General features: G+C 39.8%; 2 protein-coding genes across 4 annotated transcripts in view; one reads left to right on the top strand and one right to left on the bottom strand.

Moving 5' to 3' along the window:
- The window catches only part of LOC133562377 (regulator of G-protein signaling 22), a 54,040-nt gene extending 47,991 nt beyond the window's left edge, over window positions 1–6,049 (top strand). The window contains exon 24 of the mRNA XM_061916540.1: window positions 5,518–6,049. The gene's annotated coding sequence lies outside the window, so the exon portion shown is untranslated. The remainder of the gene's footprint in view (window positions 1–5,517) is intronic.
- The window catches only part of LOC133562376 (intermembrane lipid transfer protein VPS13B-like), an 819,661-nt gene continuing 803,217 nt past the window's right edge, over window positions 2,082–18,525 (bottom strand). For all 3 annotated transcript variants that reach the window (XM_061916536.1, XM_061916534.1, XM_061916535.1), the window contains exons 66-68: window positions 10,251–10,419; window positions 10,105–10,176; window positions 2,082–2,767 (exon numbers count right to left, since the gene is read on the bottom strand). In XM_061916536.1, coding sequence (XP_061772520.1) covers window positions 2,516–2,767; window positions 10,105–10,176; window positions 10,251–10,419 — 493 coding nt within the window. In that variant the 3' untranslated portion in view covers window positions 2,082–2,515. The remainder of the gene's footprint in view (window positions 2,768–10,104; window positions 10,177–10,250; window positions 10,420–18,525) is intronic.

The raw sequence follows: 18,525 nt of genomic DNA, 5'->3' as shown, positions 1-18,525 counted from the left end.
GGGTTTTAAGTGCTCCCCCTCTGTTCAACATATGAAATAACAAGTGTGTGTAAAAATGTGAAGTGCTCCCTTTCTGATCATATGTAATATGTGTGTAAGAAATTGAAATGTGCATCCTTTTGGCCAAAATTAATTACAAAAATAAATTAAATATGTAAATGCTGACATATTGTAATAACTGGAAGTAAACAATGAAGATTAAAAACTAATTACAAACAAAAACAATTCACGAAAAGCAGTCTCTCACAATGTGCCAACTTTTTTCTTTTAAAATTGGGAACAATTTCTCGTATTCTTTCTGTTTCTGTAATATTGTAATATTTTCTTGAAAAAATTATTACTTTTTAATGTAAAATTAGGTTGATTGGCAACACTAAATTGGCCCTAGTGTGTGAATGTGAGTGTGAATGTTGTCTGTCTGTGTTGGCCCTGTGATGAGGTGGCGACTTGTCCAAGTTGTACCCTGCCCTCCACCCGACTGTAGCTGAGATAGGCACCAGCAACCCCCTCGACCGCAAAAAAAAAGGGACAAGCAGTAGAAAATGGATGGATGGATGGGTTTTAAGTGCTCCCCCTCTGTTCAACATATGAAATAACAAGTGTGTGTAAAAATGTGAAGTGCTCCCTTTCTGATCATATGTAATATGTGTGTAAGAAATTGAAATGTGCATCCTTTTGGCCAAAATTAATTACAAAAATAAATTAAATATGTAAATGCTGACATATTGTAATAACTGGAAGTAAACAATGAAGATTAAAAACTAATTACAAACAAAAACAATTCACGAAAAGCAGTCTCTCACAATGTGCCAACTTTTTTCTTTTAAAATTGGGAACAATTTCTCGTATTCTTTCTGTTTCTGTAATATTGTAATATTTTCTTGAAAAAATTATTACTTTTTAATGTAAAATTAGGTTGATTGGCAACACTAAATTGGCCCTAGTGTGTGAATGTGAGTGTGAATGTTGTCTGTCTATCTGTGTTGGCCTTGTGATGAGGTGGCGACTTGTCCAGGGTGCACCCCACCTTCGCTCGATTGTAGCTGAGACAGGCACCAGCGCCCCCCATGACCCCAAAGAGAATAAGCGGTAGAAGATGGATGGATGGATGGAGTCAATCTATGGAATAATGTGGACTAAAAACAATATGTTTTTACTGTCTTCTATTTAGCTGACTACTGCTTAGAGACATGTGACAAAGAGGTTTCTTTTTGGTGAAATACATTTAACACCTTTTGACATGTGCACTTAACTGAAATAACACATTTGTGTTCTGGTTGGTAAAATCAAAAATAAATCAATAAATATACAAATAATTTTAATTGCATTTTTAGCAAAGTCCCCTAACATAGCATGGATTTATACAATTTTTCAACTCTATTTGCATTTATATCACAAGTTGTCATGCTGGCCTGGGTCACCGTGAGCTAGTGTAGGTTTAGTTTATAAACACAAGCCCTCTATCAAAATGCCACAAAGCACACACGTACGTATAGTAGTAATCTTACTAAAGTGCTGAAACAGGTTTAAATAGTGAGAGTTCCCTGTGATTGGCTGTTGACTAGTTCAGCTGTGGTGTACCCCGCCTCTAACCCAACTCAGCTGGGATATGCTCCAACTCACCCCTGATCCTAATGAGGATGAACAATATAGAACACGGGTAGATGTGGCTCTTTTGATGACTGCATCTGGCTCTCAGATACATCTTAACTGACATTGCTTAACACGGTAAGTAATGAATAATTCCGCTGGTAATCACAGTGTTAAAAATAACGTTCAAATTATAAAACATTCTCATGCATTTTAATCCATCCATTTGTTTTCTATCGCACCTGTTCAAGAAGTCACAATAATAGTAAGAAGTAATATATTTATTATTGGTTAAATTTAGAATAACAATGTTATTAAAAAGAATAAGAGGATTATTATACTCTTATTTAAAAATTCATGCATTTACTTGTATTCAGTGTTGAAAAATATTATATTTTAATTTTGAAATATCTGGCTTACATGGCTCTCTCAGCCAAAAAGGTTCCTGACCCCTGATATAGAACATGGACAAAAAGACTGAACAACTTCAATAATGTTCTTGATTTTTAATTAAAATATTCCTCAAATGTATTATTTTAAAGTTATGTTAGTGAAACCTTACAGAGTCCAGAGGTTAGGTAAGTGTAGAAAAGGCAAAAACAATATGAAGGGTTGGCACAAAGTTACAGTGAAACTTGTTCATCACTTTGGTCGGCAGCTGGAGTTTGGCTTCATTCAACATTACAATAGATAATAATCCATTGTATATACATACAGTATTATACTCCTGTTGCTGAATATATACTAAGTACTTTTCTTTACAAGCTATACATAAAACTGTTTGATGAGTTTTTTTACTGGTACAAAATATAAACTCTTTGAAAAATGTTATCAGCAGACAAGGATGAGTACAAAATGATTTGTAGATATGTATCAATATGTACATAGTAAGGTAAAATGTACATCTTGATCATGTGTGAACGTATCAGTGGAATCCGATCCTCAAGGCTTTGTTCTTTACCATGGTGAACTTGCTGACAAATACCTTGGCGAAGGTGGGGTCCACCAGGTAGCGGTACGACTTGGTGACAGACGCGGGGCGTTCTGCAAGCGTCACTTGAGGTTGCAGCTGCGGGGATGCGGCAGAGGCCGGAAAATAGTTGGCGGCTCGCTTCACGTACTGCACCAGACGCTGATACTGCTGCTCTGATAGACGCTCTCGAACGCCGCCGTCAGCCTAAGAAGAGATAGTGCACATCGTTTAAGTCGCCCTAACCAAAATCAGAAATTGATTACACATTTGTGTAAGTAGAATGTGTGATGAAGAGTTTAGAATATTTTTCCCAATGTGCAAATGTTTTCAATTCAATATAAGAAAAATGTGTTTTGTGTTTTTACAATTAGCAGCATTGGCACAGTTTGAAAAGTATTTATGTCGGACTGTTAACAGATATGCAAACAACCAACATTCATCCATCCATTTTCTACCGCTTAATCCCTTTTGGGTCGCAGGGGGCGCTGGCGCCTATCTCAGCTACTATCGGGCGGAAGGCGGGGTACACCCTGGACAAGTCGCCACCTCATCGCAGGGCCAACACAGATAGACAGACAACATTCACACACTAGGGCCAATTTAGTGTTGCCAATCAACCTATCCCCAGGTGCATGTCTTTGGAAGTGGGAGGAAGCCGGAGTACCCGGAGGGAACCCACGCATTCACGGGGAGAACATGCAAACTCCACACAGAAAGATCCCGAGCCTGGATTTGAACCCAGGACTGCAGGACCTTCGTATTGTGAGGCAGACGCACTAACCCCTCTGCCACCGTGAAGCCAACAACCAACATACGTAATTAATAATAATAACACACTTTCTCCAATGAATATAGCTCTAAGGGCCTGATCTACTTAAATCCAAATAAACACTTAACAGCGTGTGCAAACTATAAAATTGGACTAGGACTGCGTGTACAATTGAAAACAAGTGCAAAAGTAGTGCAGACTGCTCTATTTAAATGAGGTTTTTGCGCGTGCCATGGAGGCACTCATTTCCCTTCACATTTATGGCATTGTATGGTCTTTTTGTTGACATGCAGCACACACAATATATACTATATTTTTTGCACCATATTGAAGCACGATTTAGACAGAACCTTTTTAACACAATGAAGGTGCGGACAGGGAGGTGCTGCTGTGTTGTCTGGAATGATCTAAGCGCAACAAAATGCACATTGCAAGATTTTTTTATATAGGAGATATATATAAATATACTTTACAAAAAAAAAAATCCATTAAAAGAACACTAGCAGACACCAAAACAAATTATTTAATTTTTAATCAGCACTTAAATTCATTCAGCAGCTATACATTTATAAAATTATATTGCTAATTAGACGATATGTCTACTATTTAGTTTTATTTCTGACAGTCCTAATATGTTGACACACACACAGACGGAATACTCTCTGTGATCGTCTGTCTTAGCAGTGCCATCACTTTTCTGACAGAAATTTGTGCGTAATGGTGCCATTTCGCTGTTTCCAGACCAGGGGTCACCAACCTTTTTGAAACCAAGAGCTACTTCTTGGGTACTGATTAATGCGAAGGGCTACCAGTTTGATACACACTTAAATAAATTGCCAGAAATAGTCAATTTGTTCAATTTACCTTTAAAAAATAAATCTATATGTATAAAAAAAATGGGTATTTCTGTCTGTCATTCCGTCGTAGATTTTTTTTCCTCTTACGGAAGGTTTTTTGTAGAGAATAAATTATGAAAAAAACACTTAATTGAACAGTTTAAAAGATGAGAAAACAGGAAAAAAATGAAAATTAAATTTTCAAACATAGGTTTTCTTCAATTTTGACTCTTTGGAATTCAAAATTCAACCTAAAAAAAGAAGAGAAAAACTAGCTAATTCGAATATTTTTGAAAAAAATTTAAAAATAATTTATGGAACATCATTAGTAATATTTCCTGATTGAGATTAATTTTAGAATTTTGATGACATTTTTTAAATAGGTTAAAATCCAATCTGCACTTTGTTAGAATATATAACAAATTGAACCAAGCTATATTTGTAACAAAGACAAGTCATTATTTTTTCTAGATTTTCCAGGACAAAAATTTTAAAAGAAATTCAAAAGACTTTGAAATAAGATTTAAATTTGATTCTACAGATTTGCCAGAATAATTTATTTTTAAATTTTAAATCATAATAGGTTTGAAGAAATATTTCACAAATATTCTTTGTCGAAAAAACAGAAGCTAAAATTAAGAATTAAATTAAAATGTATTTATTATTCTTTACAGTAATAGAAAACAAATTTACTTGAACATTGATTTAAATTGTCAGGAAAGAAGAGGAAGGAATTTAAAAGGTAGAAAGGTATATGTGTTTAAAAATCCAAAAATTATTTTTAAGGTTGTATTTTTTCTCTAAAATTGTCTTTCTGAAAGTTATAAGAAGCAAAGTAAAAAAATAAATGAATTTATTTAAAAAAGTGAAAACCAAGTCTTTACATTTTTTGGGGGGATTTTCAATTTCTATTTGAGTTTTGTCTCTCTTAGAATTAAAAATGTCGAGCAAAGCTTGCTAGTAAATAAAAAAAAATAGAGGCAGCTCACAGGTAAGTGCTGCTATTTGAGCTATTTTTAGAACAGGCCAGCGGGCGACTCATCTGGTCCTTACGGGCTACGCATTGATGACCCCTGTTCTAGACATACTAAAGATAGACGCAAAACAGCGGCTGCAGAATTTCGTCTTGATTTATTGCTAGTGCTAAATTACTATTTTCATCTCCTGCTCCCAGTATTGTGGGGGTTCTACTAATTAGCGTACCGTATTTGCCGATTATAAGCCTCTACTTTTTTCCAACGCTTTGAACCCAGCGACTTATAAAATGGTGCAACTAATTTGTTAATTTTTCTTCGCTAACGGCCATAATGTTTTGTATTCAACAAATATTTTTCATATTACTTCGACAGGGATCCTGAAAAGGTGTGTTAATGTTTGCGCTCTGGCACCATCTTTTGGACGTGCTCACTTACTGCAGGTGCTGCGGGTTTCATTCCTAGAGTCCAAAGTAAACCCTCCACAGCGTTTTCTGCTTGTATAGATTTTTCCATCATCACTCCCAACAAAGTTTGTAAGATTTACAATTTAACAAACGATTCATACTTGCTAATCCATCCCAAGTGTGATGTCTGTAGGAGTGTTTATGCATATTTTGGTGCATGCTATTGTAATGCAATCAAGCTTGTGTCGTTTCCATCAGCGAATATGCTAACACATTTACAAGTGTCTCTGTTAGGATTATCAACTCACAATGGAATAATTTTGTATTGTTTCACCAAAACATCAACGTAGTTATTGAGTCTATTTAGCTGATTGGAGAGCTACATTTTGCATCTAGTGGGTTCATAATGACTTCTGTTTTGTTTGATCAGCCTTTTTTCTGCAGTGTGACTGACACGGTTTGGAAACAATTAAGACATGTAAATAAACTTTTACAACATTTTTGGTACCGGTATATATCTGTGGCAGCTAATTAATGTAAAAAAATGTTCTTATCAAATTTGATGGTTGCGGCTTAAATACCAACGTGCCCGATAGTACGGATAATATGGTATATTGTGCATTAAAACCAAGGCGGACATGCTAAGTGGATTGCTTTCTCTATTTGGCTCATTTAAGATTCAATCCTGAGCGCACAAGTTTCGTAGATCAAGTCTCTTTGTTCAAATCCTTAGTAGATAGGTCTTCATCAAACATCATTCAATAAACAATTATATATATATACACACATACATATTTTCACTTTCATCTACAAACCCCGTTTCCATTTGAGTTGGGAAATTGTGTTAGATGTAAATATAAACGGAATACAATGATTTGCAAATCCTTTTCAACCCATATTCAGTTGAATTCACTACAAAGACAAGATATTTGATGTTCAAACTCATAAACTTAATTTTTTTTTTTTGCGAATAATAATTAACTTAGAATTTCATGGCTGCAACACGTGCCAAAGTAGTTGGGAAAGGGCATGTTCACCACTGTGTTACATCACCTTTTCTTTTAACAACAGTCAATAAACCTTTGGGAACTTAGGAGACGCATTTTTGAAGCTTTTCAGGTGGAATTATTTCCTATTCTTGTTTTATGTACAGCTTAAGTTGTTTAACAGTCCGGGGTCTCCGTTGTGGTATTTTAGGCTTCATAATGCGCCACACATTTTCAATGGGAGATAGGTCTGGACTACAGCAAGCCAGTCTAGTACCCGCACTCTTTCACTACAAAGCCACGGTGTTGTAACAAGTGACTTGGCATTGTCTTGCTGAAATAAGCAGGGGTGTCCATGATAACGTTGCTTGGATGGCAACATATGTTGTTCCAAAACTTGTGTTTACCTAATGTACCAGCATTAATGGTGACTTCACAGATGTGTAAGTTACCCATGGCTTGGGCACTAATACACCCCCATACCATCACAGATGCTGGCTTTTCAACTTTGCACCTAGTACAGTCCTGATGGTTCTTTTCCTTTTTGGTCCGGAGGACACGACGTTCACAGTTTCCAAAAAACTATTTGAAATGTGGACTCGTCAGACTATAGAACACTTTCCCACTTTGCATCAGTCCATCTTAGATGAGCTCGGGCCCAGCGAAGCTGGCGGCGTTTCTGGGTGTTGTTGATAAATGGCTTTTACTTTGCATAGTAGTTTTAACTTGCACTTACAGATGTAGCGACGAACTGTAATTACTGACAGTGGTTTTCTGAAGTGTTCCTGAGCCCATGTATCAAATGTATCAAAGGATATCAATCCTTTACACCACGGGTGTCAAATTCTGGCCCGCGGGCCAAATTTGGCCAGCCGTTTAATTTCATTTGGCCCTTGAGGCAATATCAAATTAACATTAGAGCTGGCCCGCCGGTAACACCACATTCACCGCTAATACTCATACATGCACACCCTTCCGATTTTCCTGCAAGAGTCCCGAAGTTTAGTGCCCTTCCCGAAAATCTCCCTGGGCAACCATTCTCCCGATTTCCACCCGGACAATAATATTGGGAGCGTGCCTTAAAGGCACTGCCTTTAGCGTCCTCTAGAACATGCCGTCACGTCCTCTTTTCCTCCATATAAACAGCGTGCTGGCCAAGTCACATAATATATGCGGCTTTCACACACACATACTTGGCCAACAGTCATACAGGTCACACTGAGGGTGGCCATATAAACAACTTTAACATTGTTACAAATATGCGCCACACTGTGAACCCACACCTAACAAGAATGACAAAACACATTTCGGGAGAACACAACAGAACAAATACCCAGAACCCCTTGCAGCACTAACTCTACCGGAACGCTATAATATACACCCCCCGTTACCACCAAACCCTGCCCACCTCAGTTTTATTTTATTTGTGAATTTCTTAGCCTGTGGAAAAAGTTAATGTTGATATTTACCTCAGAAGGCTGCAAATAGAAAAGAGGCATTCATTTTTTAAATTAAATTTTATTTAATATACCACTGATGTTTTTTCGCTTGTTTTTTGAAAGTTGATTTTGCAATATTACGTTATATAAGCTCTGCCTGTTCCATGGGAGGAAGCCGGAGTACCCGGAGGGAACCCATGCAGTCATGGGGGGAACATGCAAACTCCACACAGAAAGATCCCGAGCCCGAGTTGAACCCAGGATTACTCAGGACCTTCGTATTGTGAGGCAGATGCACTAACCCCTGTTCCACTATGCTGCCCTATTTAAGCCTTGCTTGTTCAATATTCAATGCAAAACTTGTTTGGGTCCCTATTAAAAGGTTCATTTCTTCAACCTTGGCCCGCGGCTTTGTTCAGTTTTAAATTTTGGCCCACTCTGTATTTGAGTTTGACACTCCTGCTTTACACACTGATGTCGCTTTTTGATGCAGTACCGCCTGAGGGAACGAAGGTCCGTAATATCATCGCTTACGTGCAGTGATTTCTCCAGATTCTCTGAACCTTTTGATGATTTTACGGACCGTAGATGTTGAAATCCCTAAATTCCTCGCAATAGCTCTTTGAGAAATGTTGTATTAAAACTGTTCGGCAATTTGCTCACGCATTTGTTCACAAAGTGGTGACCGTTCCCAATCCTTGTTTCTGAATGACCGAGCATTTCACGGAAGCTGCTTTTATACCCAATCATGGCACTCACCTGTTCCCAATTAGCCTGCACACCTGTGGGATGTTCCAAATAAGTGTTTGATGAGCATTCCTCAACTTTATCAGTATTTATCGCCACCATTCTCACCTTCTTTGTCACGTGTTGCTGGCATCAAATTCTAAAGTTAATGATTATTTGCAAAAAATAAAGTGTTTATCAGTTTGAACATCAAATATGTTGTCTTTGTAGCATATTCAACTGAATATGGCTTGAAAAGTATTTGCAAATCATTGTATTCTGTTTATATTTACATCTAACACAATTTCCCAACTCATGTGGAAACGGGGTTTGTATTTCTACCAAAGGACCCATCTGGAATTTTCCCATCTTGTTACCTTACCGGTTGGGAAAAACGTTTCCGGATTGTCCATATATGGTACAAATGTACCCAGAGTGTCTTAAAGTTAAAGTACCGGGGTTTGTACTAGACCAGGGGTGGGCATTACGTCGATCGCGATCGACTGGTCGATCTCGGAGGGTGTGTCAGTCGATCTCAAGCCAGGCATTAAAAAATGTACATAAAAATGAGCAATCATCAATCATACCAAGACTTCACTTTCGTCAGTTGTTTGACATTCTCGGCACCCGAGGATCTTGTGAGATGACGCTGGCTGCTGCGAGCTCATATTTAAGAAAAAAATCACTAACAGGGCGGACGCAGAGAAACACATTTTATTTCTAGAGACTCCGTACCTACTGTCAAAACTCTAAAGACCGACTGCACAGTTCCTGTCTTCACCATAAAAGACCTGTTTCATCCTGCCTGTGCTAACAAAATAAGAGTCTCAGAAAGCTAGCAAGCTACGGAGTTTGATGCCAATGTATTTCTCCCCCGCCCTCAGCGACCGCTTTCTCACTTGCTTGCCCACCCGCACACTCACTCACCTGCTGCCAGACATTAAAGGGCCACACACATATGCTACTCTCATAACAAAGTGTTTAAAAACCAGTATGCAAGTTGGACAAATGAGATGCCAAATCCAACCACTTTCATGTGGTATTGGACAGAAAGGAGGACTTTTTTTTTCCTCCATTTGAAAATGCGGACGTTATCAGCACCACTGTCTAATTCCAATCAATGCAAGTCATCAGAATCAGGTACTACACCAACTTATATTCTTGTCTTCATGAAAGAAAGGAATCTATGTGTGTTAAACATGCTTGTATTATCATTAAACTCCATTAACTTGTTAACAAAAATGTCTCTTTCATAAATAAATAAATATAAATTATAAATAAGAATGAGGTAGATCTCCTCGACTTGGTCAATTGAAAAGTAGCTCACCTGCAGAAAAAGTGTGAGCGCCCCTGTACTAGATACTTGTTGAAATGGCAGTAATGTTTACGACTAGAAAGTCTCACCTCTGAGTCGGTGGCTACCGTGTGCTGCTGTAACGTGAGGGTGAGCTGCCCCGCCTCCTCCTGACACTCCACCTGCCAGAGGACACAGCTGCAACATTCTGTCTGCAGACATTGCGATGTTTACGTGTGCTCGTGCATTCTATTACCTCGGTGACTGGGAAGGCCTGCTGCTGCGTGTCCTCGCTCAGGCTGACCACGAAGAGCACCTCCAAGGTGAGCAGCAGACAGCCCGCATGCTCCTGACCTGAGCCGCTCACGATGGTGACGTCCAGGGCCACGTGCAGCTCCGGCCGCCCCAAAGACTGCAGCATTTTCCTGCAGCGAGTGGGGATGAGATCAGTGACTACCAGAGTAGTAGGAGAGACACACAGGACCACACAATGTGCCGCAAACAAGCTGGCGCATGTGCTCGCATACATCCTGTAATCTACACGTCTTCACGAGCGTGTGGCTCCCATTACACACCAGCGAGGCGGGCAGGCCAGCGCTCGGCCATGTTGCTCTGACAGAGTGTTTACTTTGGAAGGCAGGTGCTGTAATTGCGCGGCAGATGTGCGAAGCGGCATAGGGGGACACCTTGGTTCTGTTCAGTGTAACCGGGCTCAAACAGTCTGACCCTTCAAGCCGCTACTTGTAGTCGTGCGGAGACGTGACGAGACGCTTGATGGAAAACAGCGACGTTGCAAAAAAAAAAAAAAAAAAGAAGAATAACGCCACCGGGGAGAATTCTCTCAGCGTTGGTGAATTTTGATCCTTTTTCTTTTTATATCACTCAACCCACTGGGGGTCGACATCTGAGGCGGAACGCTCCGAAAATGATTTTGCATTTGGATTTGTTATTAAAAATGTGTTTTATAAATATGGAAAACAAGCACATTTTAAGATGTTGTCTCTTCCAATATTGTTAGGATTTTATCCATCCATCCATTTTCTACCGCTTATTCCCTTTTGGGGTCGCGGGGGGCGCTGGCGCCTATCTCAGCTACAATCGGGCGGAAGGCGGGGTACACCCTGGACAAGTCGCCACCTCATCGCAGGGCCAACACAGATAGACAGACAACATTCACACACTAGGGCCAATTTAGTGTTGCCAATCAACCTATCCCCAGGTGCATGTCTTTGGAAGTGGGAGGAAGCTGGAGTACCCGGAGGGAACCCACGCATTCACGGGGAGAACATGCAAACTCCACACAGGAAGATCCCGAGCCTGGATTTGAACCCAGGACTGCAGGAACTTCGTATTGTGAGGCAGACGCACTAACCCCTCTGCCACCGTGAAGCCCTGTTAGGATTTTATTAAATAATAAATGGGTTGTACTTGTATAGCACTTTTCTACCTTCAAGGTACTCAAAGCGCTTTGACACTACTTCCACATTCACACACACATTCACACACTGATGGAGGGAGCTGCCATGCAAGGCGCCAACCAGCACCCATCAGGAGCAAGGGTGAAGTGTCTTGCTCAGGACACAACGAGGTTGGTACTAGGTGGGATTTGAACCAGGGACCCTCGGGTTGCGCACGGCCACTCTTTCCCACTGCGCCACGCCGTCCCGTTATTGATACCAATATCGATTTTCCTTATTGATACCTGTATTCATCGGTAAAATGCGTTAGTTTTTTTAATGTTGTTTTGTTTTCCGCCCTTTTTTGTCAAACAAAACTATGTTTTTTTATGGCAAACACACAAAATATGCAAAATCTTCCACCAAAAATATTCTTCGAAGTGGAATATTTTATGTGACGTAATCAGGGTTGAGGTGGGGTGCGGTAAGGGGTAGCGTGGGTGTATATTTTAGCTTTCCGGAAGAGTTAGTGTTGCAAGGGGTTCACGGTATTTGTTCTGTTGCGTTTATGTTGTGTTACGGTGCGGATGTTCTCCCAAAATGTTCGTCATTCTTGTTTGGCGTTGGTTCACAGTGTGGCACATATTTGTAACAGTGTTAAAGTTGTTTATATGGCCACCCTCAGTGGGACCTGTATGGCTGTTGACCAAGTACAGTTGTGATCAAAATTACTTAACCCCCACACAATTTTGGTGTTTTAGCAAGTTGGACATTTATTCCGTATTTTGTTTATAGTCATATCAAATAAAGATGTGTCAAATAGACAAATGCAACTTAAATTGTAACACTGTATTTTACAAAATACCAAAAAAGGACATTTTTCTTAATATCTCATTGACAAAATGATTCAACCCCCTAGTTACATGCATCTTTAGTACTTAGTAGAACACCCTTTGGCAGTAATGACATCCTTCAAAGGTGATACATAACCGGACACAAGCTCCTTGCAACCATCTACAGGTATTTTAGCCCATTCCTCTTGGGCAAAGGCCTCCAGTTCATTCATATTCTTGGGCTTGCGTGCTGCAACTGCCTTCTTCAAGTCCCAACACAGCTTTTCTATAGGATTTAAGTCTGGCGACTGTGAAGGCCACTCCAGAGTCTTCCAGCCCTTCTTCTGCAACCACTCTGATGTTGATTTGGAGGTATGCTTGGGATCCTTGTCCTGTTGGAAGGTCCAACGTCTCCCAAGCCTCAGCTTCGTCACTGACTTCATGACATTTGCAGCTAATATATCCTGCTAGGAAATAGAATTCATAATGCCTTCAACGCGCTGGAGATTCCCGGTACCTGAGGCAGAAAAACAGCCCCAGAGCATGATTGACCCCCCACCATGCTTAACAGTAGGCAAGGTGTTCTTCTCTTTGTAAGCTTAATTTTTTTCTTTTCCAGACATAACGTTGATTCATAGGCCCAAAGAGTTCCACTTTTGTCTCATCACTCCATAGAACAGTTTCCAAAAACTTTTGGGGTTTGTCCAGATGATTTTAGGCATACTGGAGTCTATTTTTCTTGTGCCTGGTAGTCAGAAGTGCGGTGTGCCTGGGAATTCTGGCAAGGAGGCCTTCATCTCGTAGTGTGCGCCTTATTTTCTGGGACGAAAGCTGCGTTCCCCCCTCTGCAATGTCCTGTTGTAGTTCCTCAGCTGTTACCCGGGGGTTTTTTCACCACTGTATGCTTCAAATACTGGACAGCAGTTGCACACAGCATCCTCTTTCTGCCACGCCCAGGTAGTGTTTCCACTGTGCCTTTAACTTTAAACTTGCGAATTATGCTCCCAACTGTGTCTCTTGGAATGTGTAATGTCTTTGCTATTTTCTTATATCCATATCCTTTCTTATGAAGAGAAATGACCTCCTCTCTTGACTTCTTTGACCACTCCCTGGACTTCACCATGTTGCAAATACACCATTGACCATCTACAAGAAGCTGAGCGTCACAGTCTTTTTCAATCCGTTTAATTGTTGCTCGTTATGGTTCTAATCACATCTACGGGTGTTTTCAACACCTGATTGAAAAGACCTTATTCAAATTCTGTTCTTAGGGGTTATGATCTTCAAGGGGTTGAATAATTTTGTCAATGAGATATTAAGAGAAATGACACTGTTTGGTATGTTACAAAATATAATGTTGTAATTCAAGTTGCATTTGTCTATTTAATGCATCTTTATTTGATATGACTATTAACAAAATACGGAATAAATGTCCAATTTGCTAAAACACCAAAATTGTGTGGGGGTTGAATTGTTTTGATCACAACTGTATTATTGGTACTATGTGTAATTTGTGTAATTAAAGATGTGAAAAACAAATGTTTTATTAGCACAGGAGGTTGTGCAACAGCAACATCAAATAACATCTCACAGCATGGAACTCTTATCAACTCCTGCTGTTTAGGTCTTCAAACTAATCAACTATGTGTTGCAACGTGCAACCATCTTGTAAAGACCACATAGATCAGGGGTGTCCAAAGTGCGGCCCTCAGGTCATTTTTTAACGGCACTACGGCCCAATTTAAAAAATATGATTGAAAAAAAATATTAAAACATAAAAAGTGTAATGAAAGAGCAAACAGGTGGAATGTAACAATAAAATGTTGCAATGTTTACTCAAATAACACAAAGCTGCCATGCAGGCTGTTTCTTTCTTCCAAAAAATTACATTAAATATTCCACTTTGAGATTTTTGGGGGGAAATTTTGCATGTTTTGTGTTTCCCATATATAAACAACAATACAATTTATAATTGACGGATAGATCTGAAGGTGATCTCGAGATCATTGTGTTAAAAGTAAACAGTAAAAAAAATATAATTTATGTTTTTAAACACTTCACTGAGTAGGACCCTTTTTGATCCCAATAATTTTAATGTGTCATTGCTCAAAAATAAAAAAAAATAAAATCAATGGTGTTATGAGTAATTGACCTTTTTAAGGCTCCAATTCTTATATAATCTCAAATATTCCACTTAAAACTTTTATTGGGTGAAAATGTTGCATATTTTGTGTTTTTTCCATAAAAAACAGGGTTTTCTTCGACAAAAAGCGCATAAAACTTAAATCTTTAAAAATGTTATATTGACAGAATGACCTAATGTTGATTTAGAGCAGGGGCCAAAATTTAAAACTGAACAAAGCCGCGGGCCGAGGTTGAACAAATTAACCTTTTAATAGGGACCCAAACAAGTTTTGCATTGAATATTGTACAAGTAAGGCTTATATAACTTTATAGTGACATGCAAAATCCAGTTTCAAATAATAATAAATAAAAAATATCAATGGCATATCTAATAAAATAAAAACACAAATTCAGTGCCTTTTTTCGGTGGCGGGTTTGAGTTGGGGCGGGGTCTGCTGGTAGCGGGGGTGTATATTGTAGCGTCCCGGAAGAGTTAGTGATGCAAGGGTTTCTGGATATTTGTCCGGTTATGTTTATGTTGTGTTACGGTGCGGATGTTCTCCCGAAATGTGTTTGTCATTCTTGTTTGCTGTGGGTTCACAGTGTGGCGCATATTTGTAACAGTGTTAACCTTGTTTATATGGCCACCCTCAGTGTGACCTGTATGGCTGTTGACCAAGTATGCCTTGCATACACGTGTGTGTGTGTATGAGCCGCATATATTATGTGAGTGGGCCGGCACGCTGTTTTTATGGAAGAAAAGCGGACGTGGCGACATGTAGAGAACGCCAAAAGCAGTGCTTTTACGGCCCGCCCCCAATATTATTGTCCGGGTGGAAATTCGGGAGGGTCACTGAACTTCGGGAGTCTCCCGGGAAAATTGGGAGGGTTGACGAGTATTAGGGGTGAATGTGGTGTTACGGCGGCGGGCCAGCTGTAATGTTAATTTGATATTGCCTCAAGGGCCACATTTGGCCCGCGGGCCAGAGTTTGACACCCATGATCTAGAGATTTAAAACTTGAAAAATAATACAAATAATAATACTGAATAAAGACACATTTTTTTTTATATTTTTTTGACCAAAATCCTATGGGGACTGAGCGGATGCCTGAATGTATATTTTTTATACATATATTGTATTGGTTTTTAAAATAAAAAAAAATATCAAAATGCTTTGATTTTTCAGTGTGCGGCCCTCAGTGGAAAAAGTTTGGACACCCCTGACGTAGATGCATTCACTATTCAGTACATCCATCCATTTTCTACCACTTGTCCCTATAATAACATTTAAAACATTATTAAAATGATATTAATGTATGGTATTCATGTTCATTCAGATTTTGAATGTGATATCTCAAATCAAACATATGACATAAATCAATACAACCAATTAGCATGATAAGTGGGTGTACATTTTGGAACAATAGGACTTCTTGTGTTTATGTTGCACAGGGACCTATTTGAGTGACGGACCTGATTGAAAGCCATGTATGTGTGTATTATACATATAAAACGACCCAGTGATTTATTAGTGAAATGTTCACTTTTTTCAGTGGATTAATATTGACCGGTGGATTGCTGGATTGCTTAGAGTAGTGTTTTTCAACCACTGTGCCGCAGCACACTAGTGTGCCGTGAGATACAGTCTGGTGTGCCATGGGAGATGATCTAAGTTCACTTATTTGGGTTAAAAATATTGTTTGCAAACCAGTAATTATAATCTACTTGTTGTTGAGTGTCGGTGTTGTCTAAAGCTGGGCAGAGTGACCGTGTAATACTCTTCCATATCAGCAGGTGGCAGCAGGCAGCTAATTGCTTTGTAGATGACGTAAACAGCGGTAGGCAGGGTGCAGGTAAAAAGGTGTCTAATGCTTAAACCAAAAAGAAACAAAAGGTGAGTGCCAATAAGAAAAGGCATTGAAGCTTAGGGAAGGCTATGCAGAACCAAACTGACTACAAAGTCAACAAAAACAGAATTCTGGACGAGAGCAAAGACTGGGGCGCAGAAAAGTGGGGGTAAAGGAGACGGATTCTAGGGGCCCATGATGGAGGGTGATGAAATTATATGAACTTATGTGTTGGGGGCCCTGTAAAGATTTTTTTTTCATGGGGCCCAAAATCCCTAGCGGCGCCCCTGCTGTGGAGCAAAGACAATGTACATCCGAACATGACATGACAATAGACAATGTCCCCACAAGGAAAGGTAAAAACAAGTGAAATATTCTTGATTGCTAAAACAAAGTAGATGCAGGAAATATCGCTCAAAAGAAGACATGAAACTGCTACAGGAAAATACCCCCCAAAAAAGCCACTAAAATAGGAGCGCAAGACAAGAACTAAAACACTACATACAGGAAAAGAGCAAAAAAAAGTGCAAATAAGTCAGCGTGTGATGTGACAGGTGGTGACAGTACACCTACTTTGAGACAAGAGCTATAGTCATGCATGCTTGCTTATGCTTTAAAGTCATATCCAACAATTGCAACAACGACTTTATACGGTCTCCTGAATTTAGTTTTTTAATGATTTCTGCTGGTGGTGTGCCTCCGCATATTTTTAAGGAAAAAAATGTGCCTTGGCTCAAAAAAGGTTGAAAAACACTGGCTTAGAGGACAGTCAATCAATCAATCAATCAATGTTTATTTATATAGCCACAAATCACAAATGTCTCAAAGGACTGCACAAATCATTACGACTACAACATCCTCGGAAGAACCCACAAAAGGGCAAGGAAAACTCACACCCAGTGGGCAGGGAGAATTCACATCCAGTGGGACGCCAGTGACAATGCTGACTATGAGAAACCTTGGAGAGGACCTCAGATGTGGGCAACCCCCCCCCCTCTAGGGGACCGAAAGCAATGGATGTCGAGCGGGTCTAACATGATACTGTGAAAGTTCAATCCATAGTGGCTCCAACACAGCCACGAGAGTTCAGTTCAAGTGGATCCAAGACAGCAGCGAGAGTCCCGTCCACAGGAGACCATCTCAAGCGGAGGCGGGTCAGCAGCGTAGAGATGTCCCCAACCGATACAGGCGAGCGGTCCATCGAGTTGACAAACGACATAGTGGCGTTGGTGAGTTGGGTGGCGTTTACAGCATACTGACACTGACTTTTATTAGTGAGTGACTTTGAGGACTAAAAGGAACTATTGTTGTGTTACAAACTTTTGTGTGGTGTTGCTTCCTTATTTGTGATTATTTCAAGCTGATTATCATTTACCTGTGCCTCGTAGCGACACTCAAACTGAATGTGACAGCCTGTCATAATTACGAGGGTCAGCTGGATAAAAAAAAAGTACCGATAGCAGTATCATTAGTCCAGAATCTTAAAGGGGAACATTATCAGCAGACCTACGTAAGCGTCAATATATACCTTGATGTTGCAGAAAAAAGACCATATGTTTTTTTAACCGATTTCCGAACCCTAATGGGTGAATTTTGGCAAATTAAACGCTTTTCTGTTTATCCCTCTTTTTGCGATGACGTCAGAACGTGACGTCACCGAGGTAATACAGCCGCCATTTTCATTTTCACATTACAAACACCGGGTCTCAGCTCTGTTATTTTCCGTTTTTTCGACTATTTTTTGGAACCTTGGAGACATCATGCCTCGTGGGTGTGTTGTCGGAGGGTGTAACAACACTAACAGGGAGGGATTCAAGTTGCACCACTGGCCCGAAGATGCGAAAGTAGACATTTTACCGGCGATGACAGACATGGCACAGAGATGTATGGATAACCTGCAGATGCATTTGCAACGATAAAGTCAACGAAATCACAAAGGTGAGTTTTGTTGATGTTGACTTATGTACTAATCAGACATATTTGATTGCGGCGTGACTGCCAGCTAATCAATGCTAACATGCTACGCGAATCGATGCTAACATGCCATTTACCGGCGGTGCTAAGGCAGACATGGCACAGAGATGTATGGATAAGCTGCAGATGCAACGATAAAGTCAACGGAATCACAAAGGTGAGTTTTGTTGATGTTGACTGCCAGCTAGTCGATGCTAACATGCTACGCTAATCGATGCTAACATGCTATTTACCGGCGGTGCTAAAGTAGACATGGCACAGAGATGTGTGGATAACCTGCAGATGCAACGATAAAGTCAACGGAATTACAAAGGTGAGTTTTGTTGATGTTGACTGCCAGCTAATCGATGCTAAC

This window comes from Nerophis ophidion, linkage group LG11 (assembly GCF_033978795.1).
Source record: "Nerophis ophidion isolate RoL-2023_Sa linkage group LG11, RoL_Noph_v1.0, whole genome shotgun sequence".
Classification (NCBI taxonomy): Eukaryota; Metazoa; Chordata; class Actinopteri; order Syngnathiformes; family Syngnathidae; genus Nerophis; species Nerophis ophidion.
Note: the sequence above shows the minus strand (reverse complement) of the source record. Positions and strands in the feature narration are given on the sequence as shown.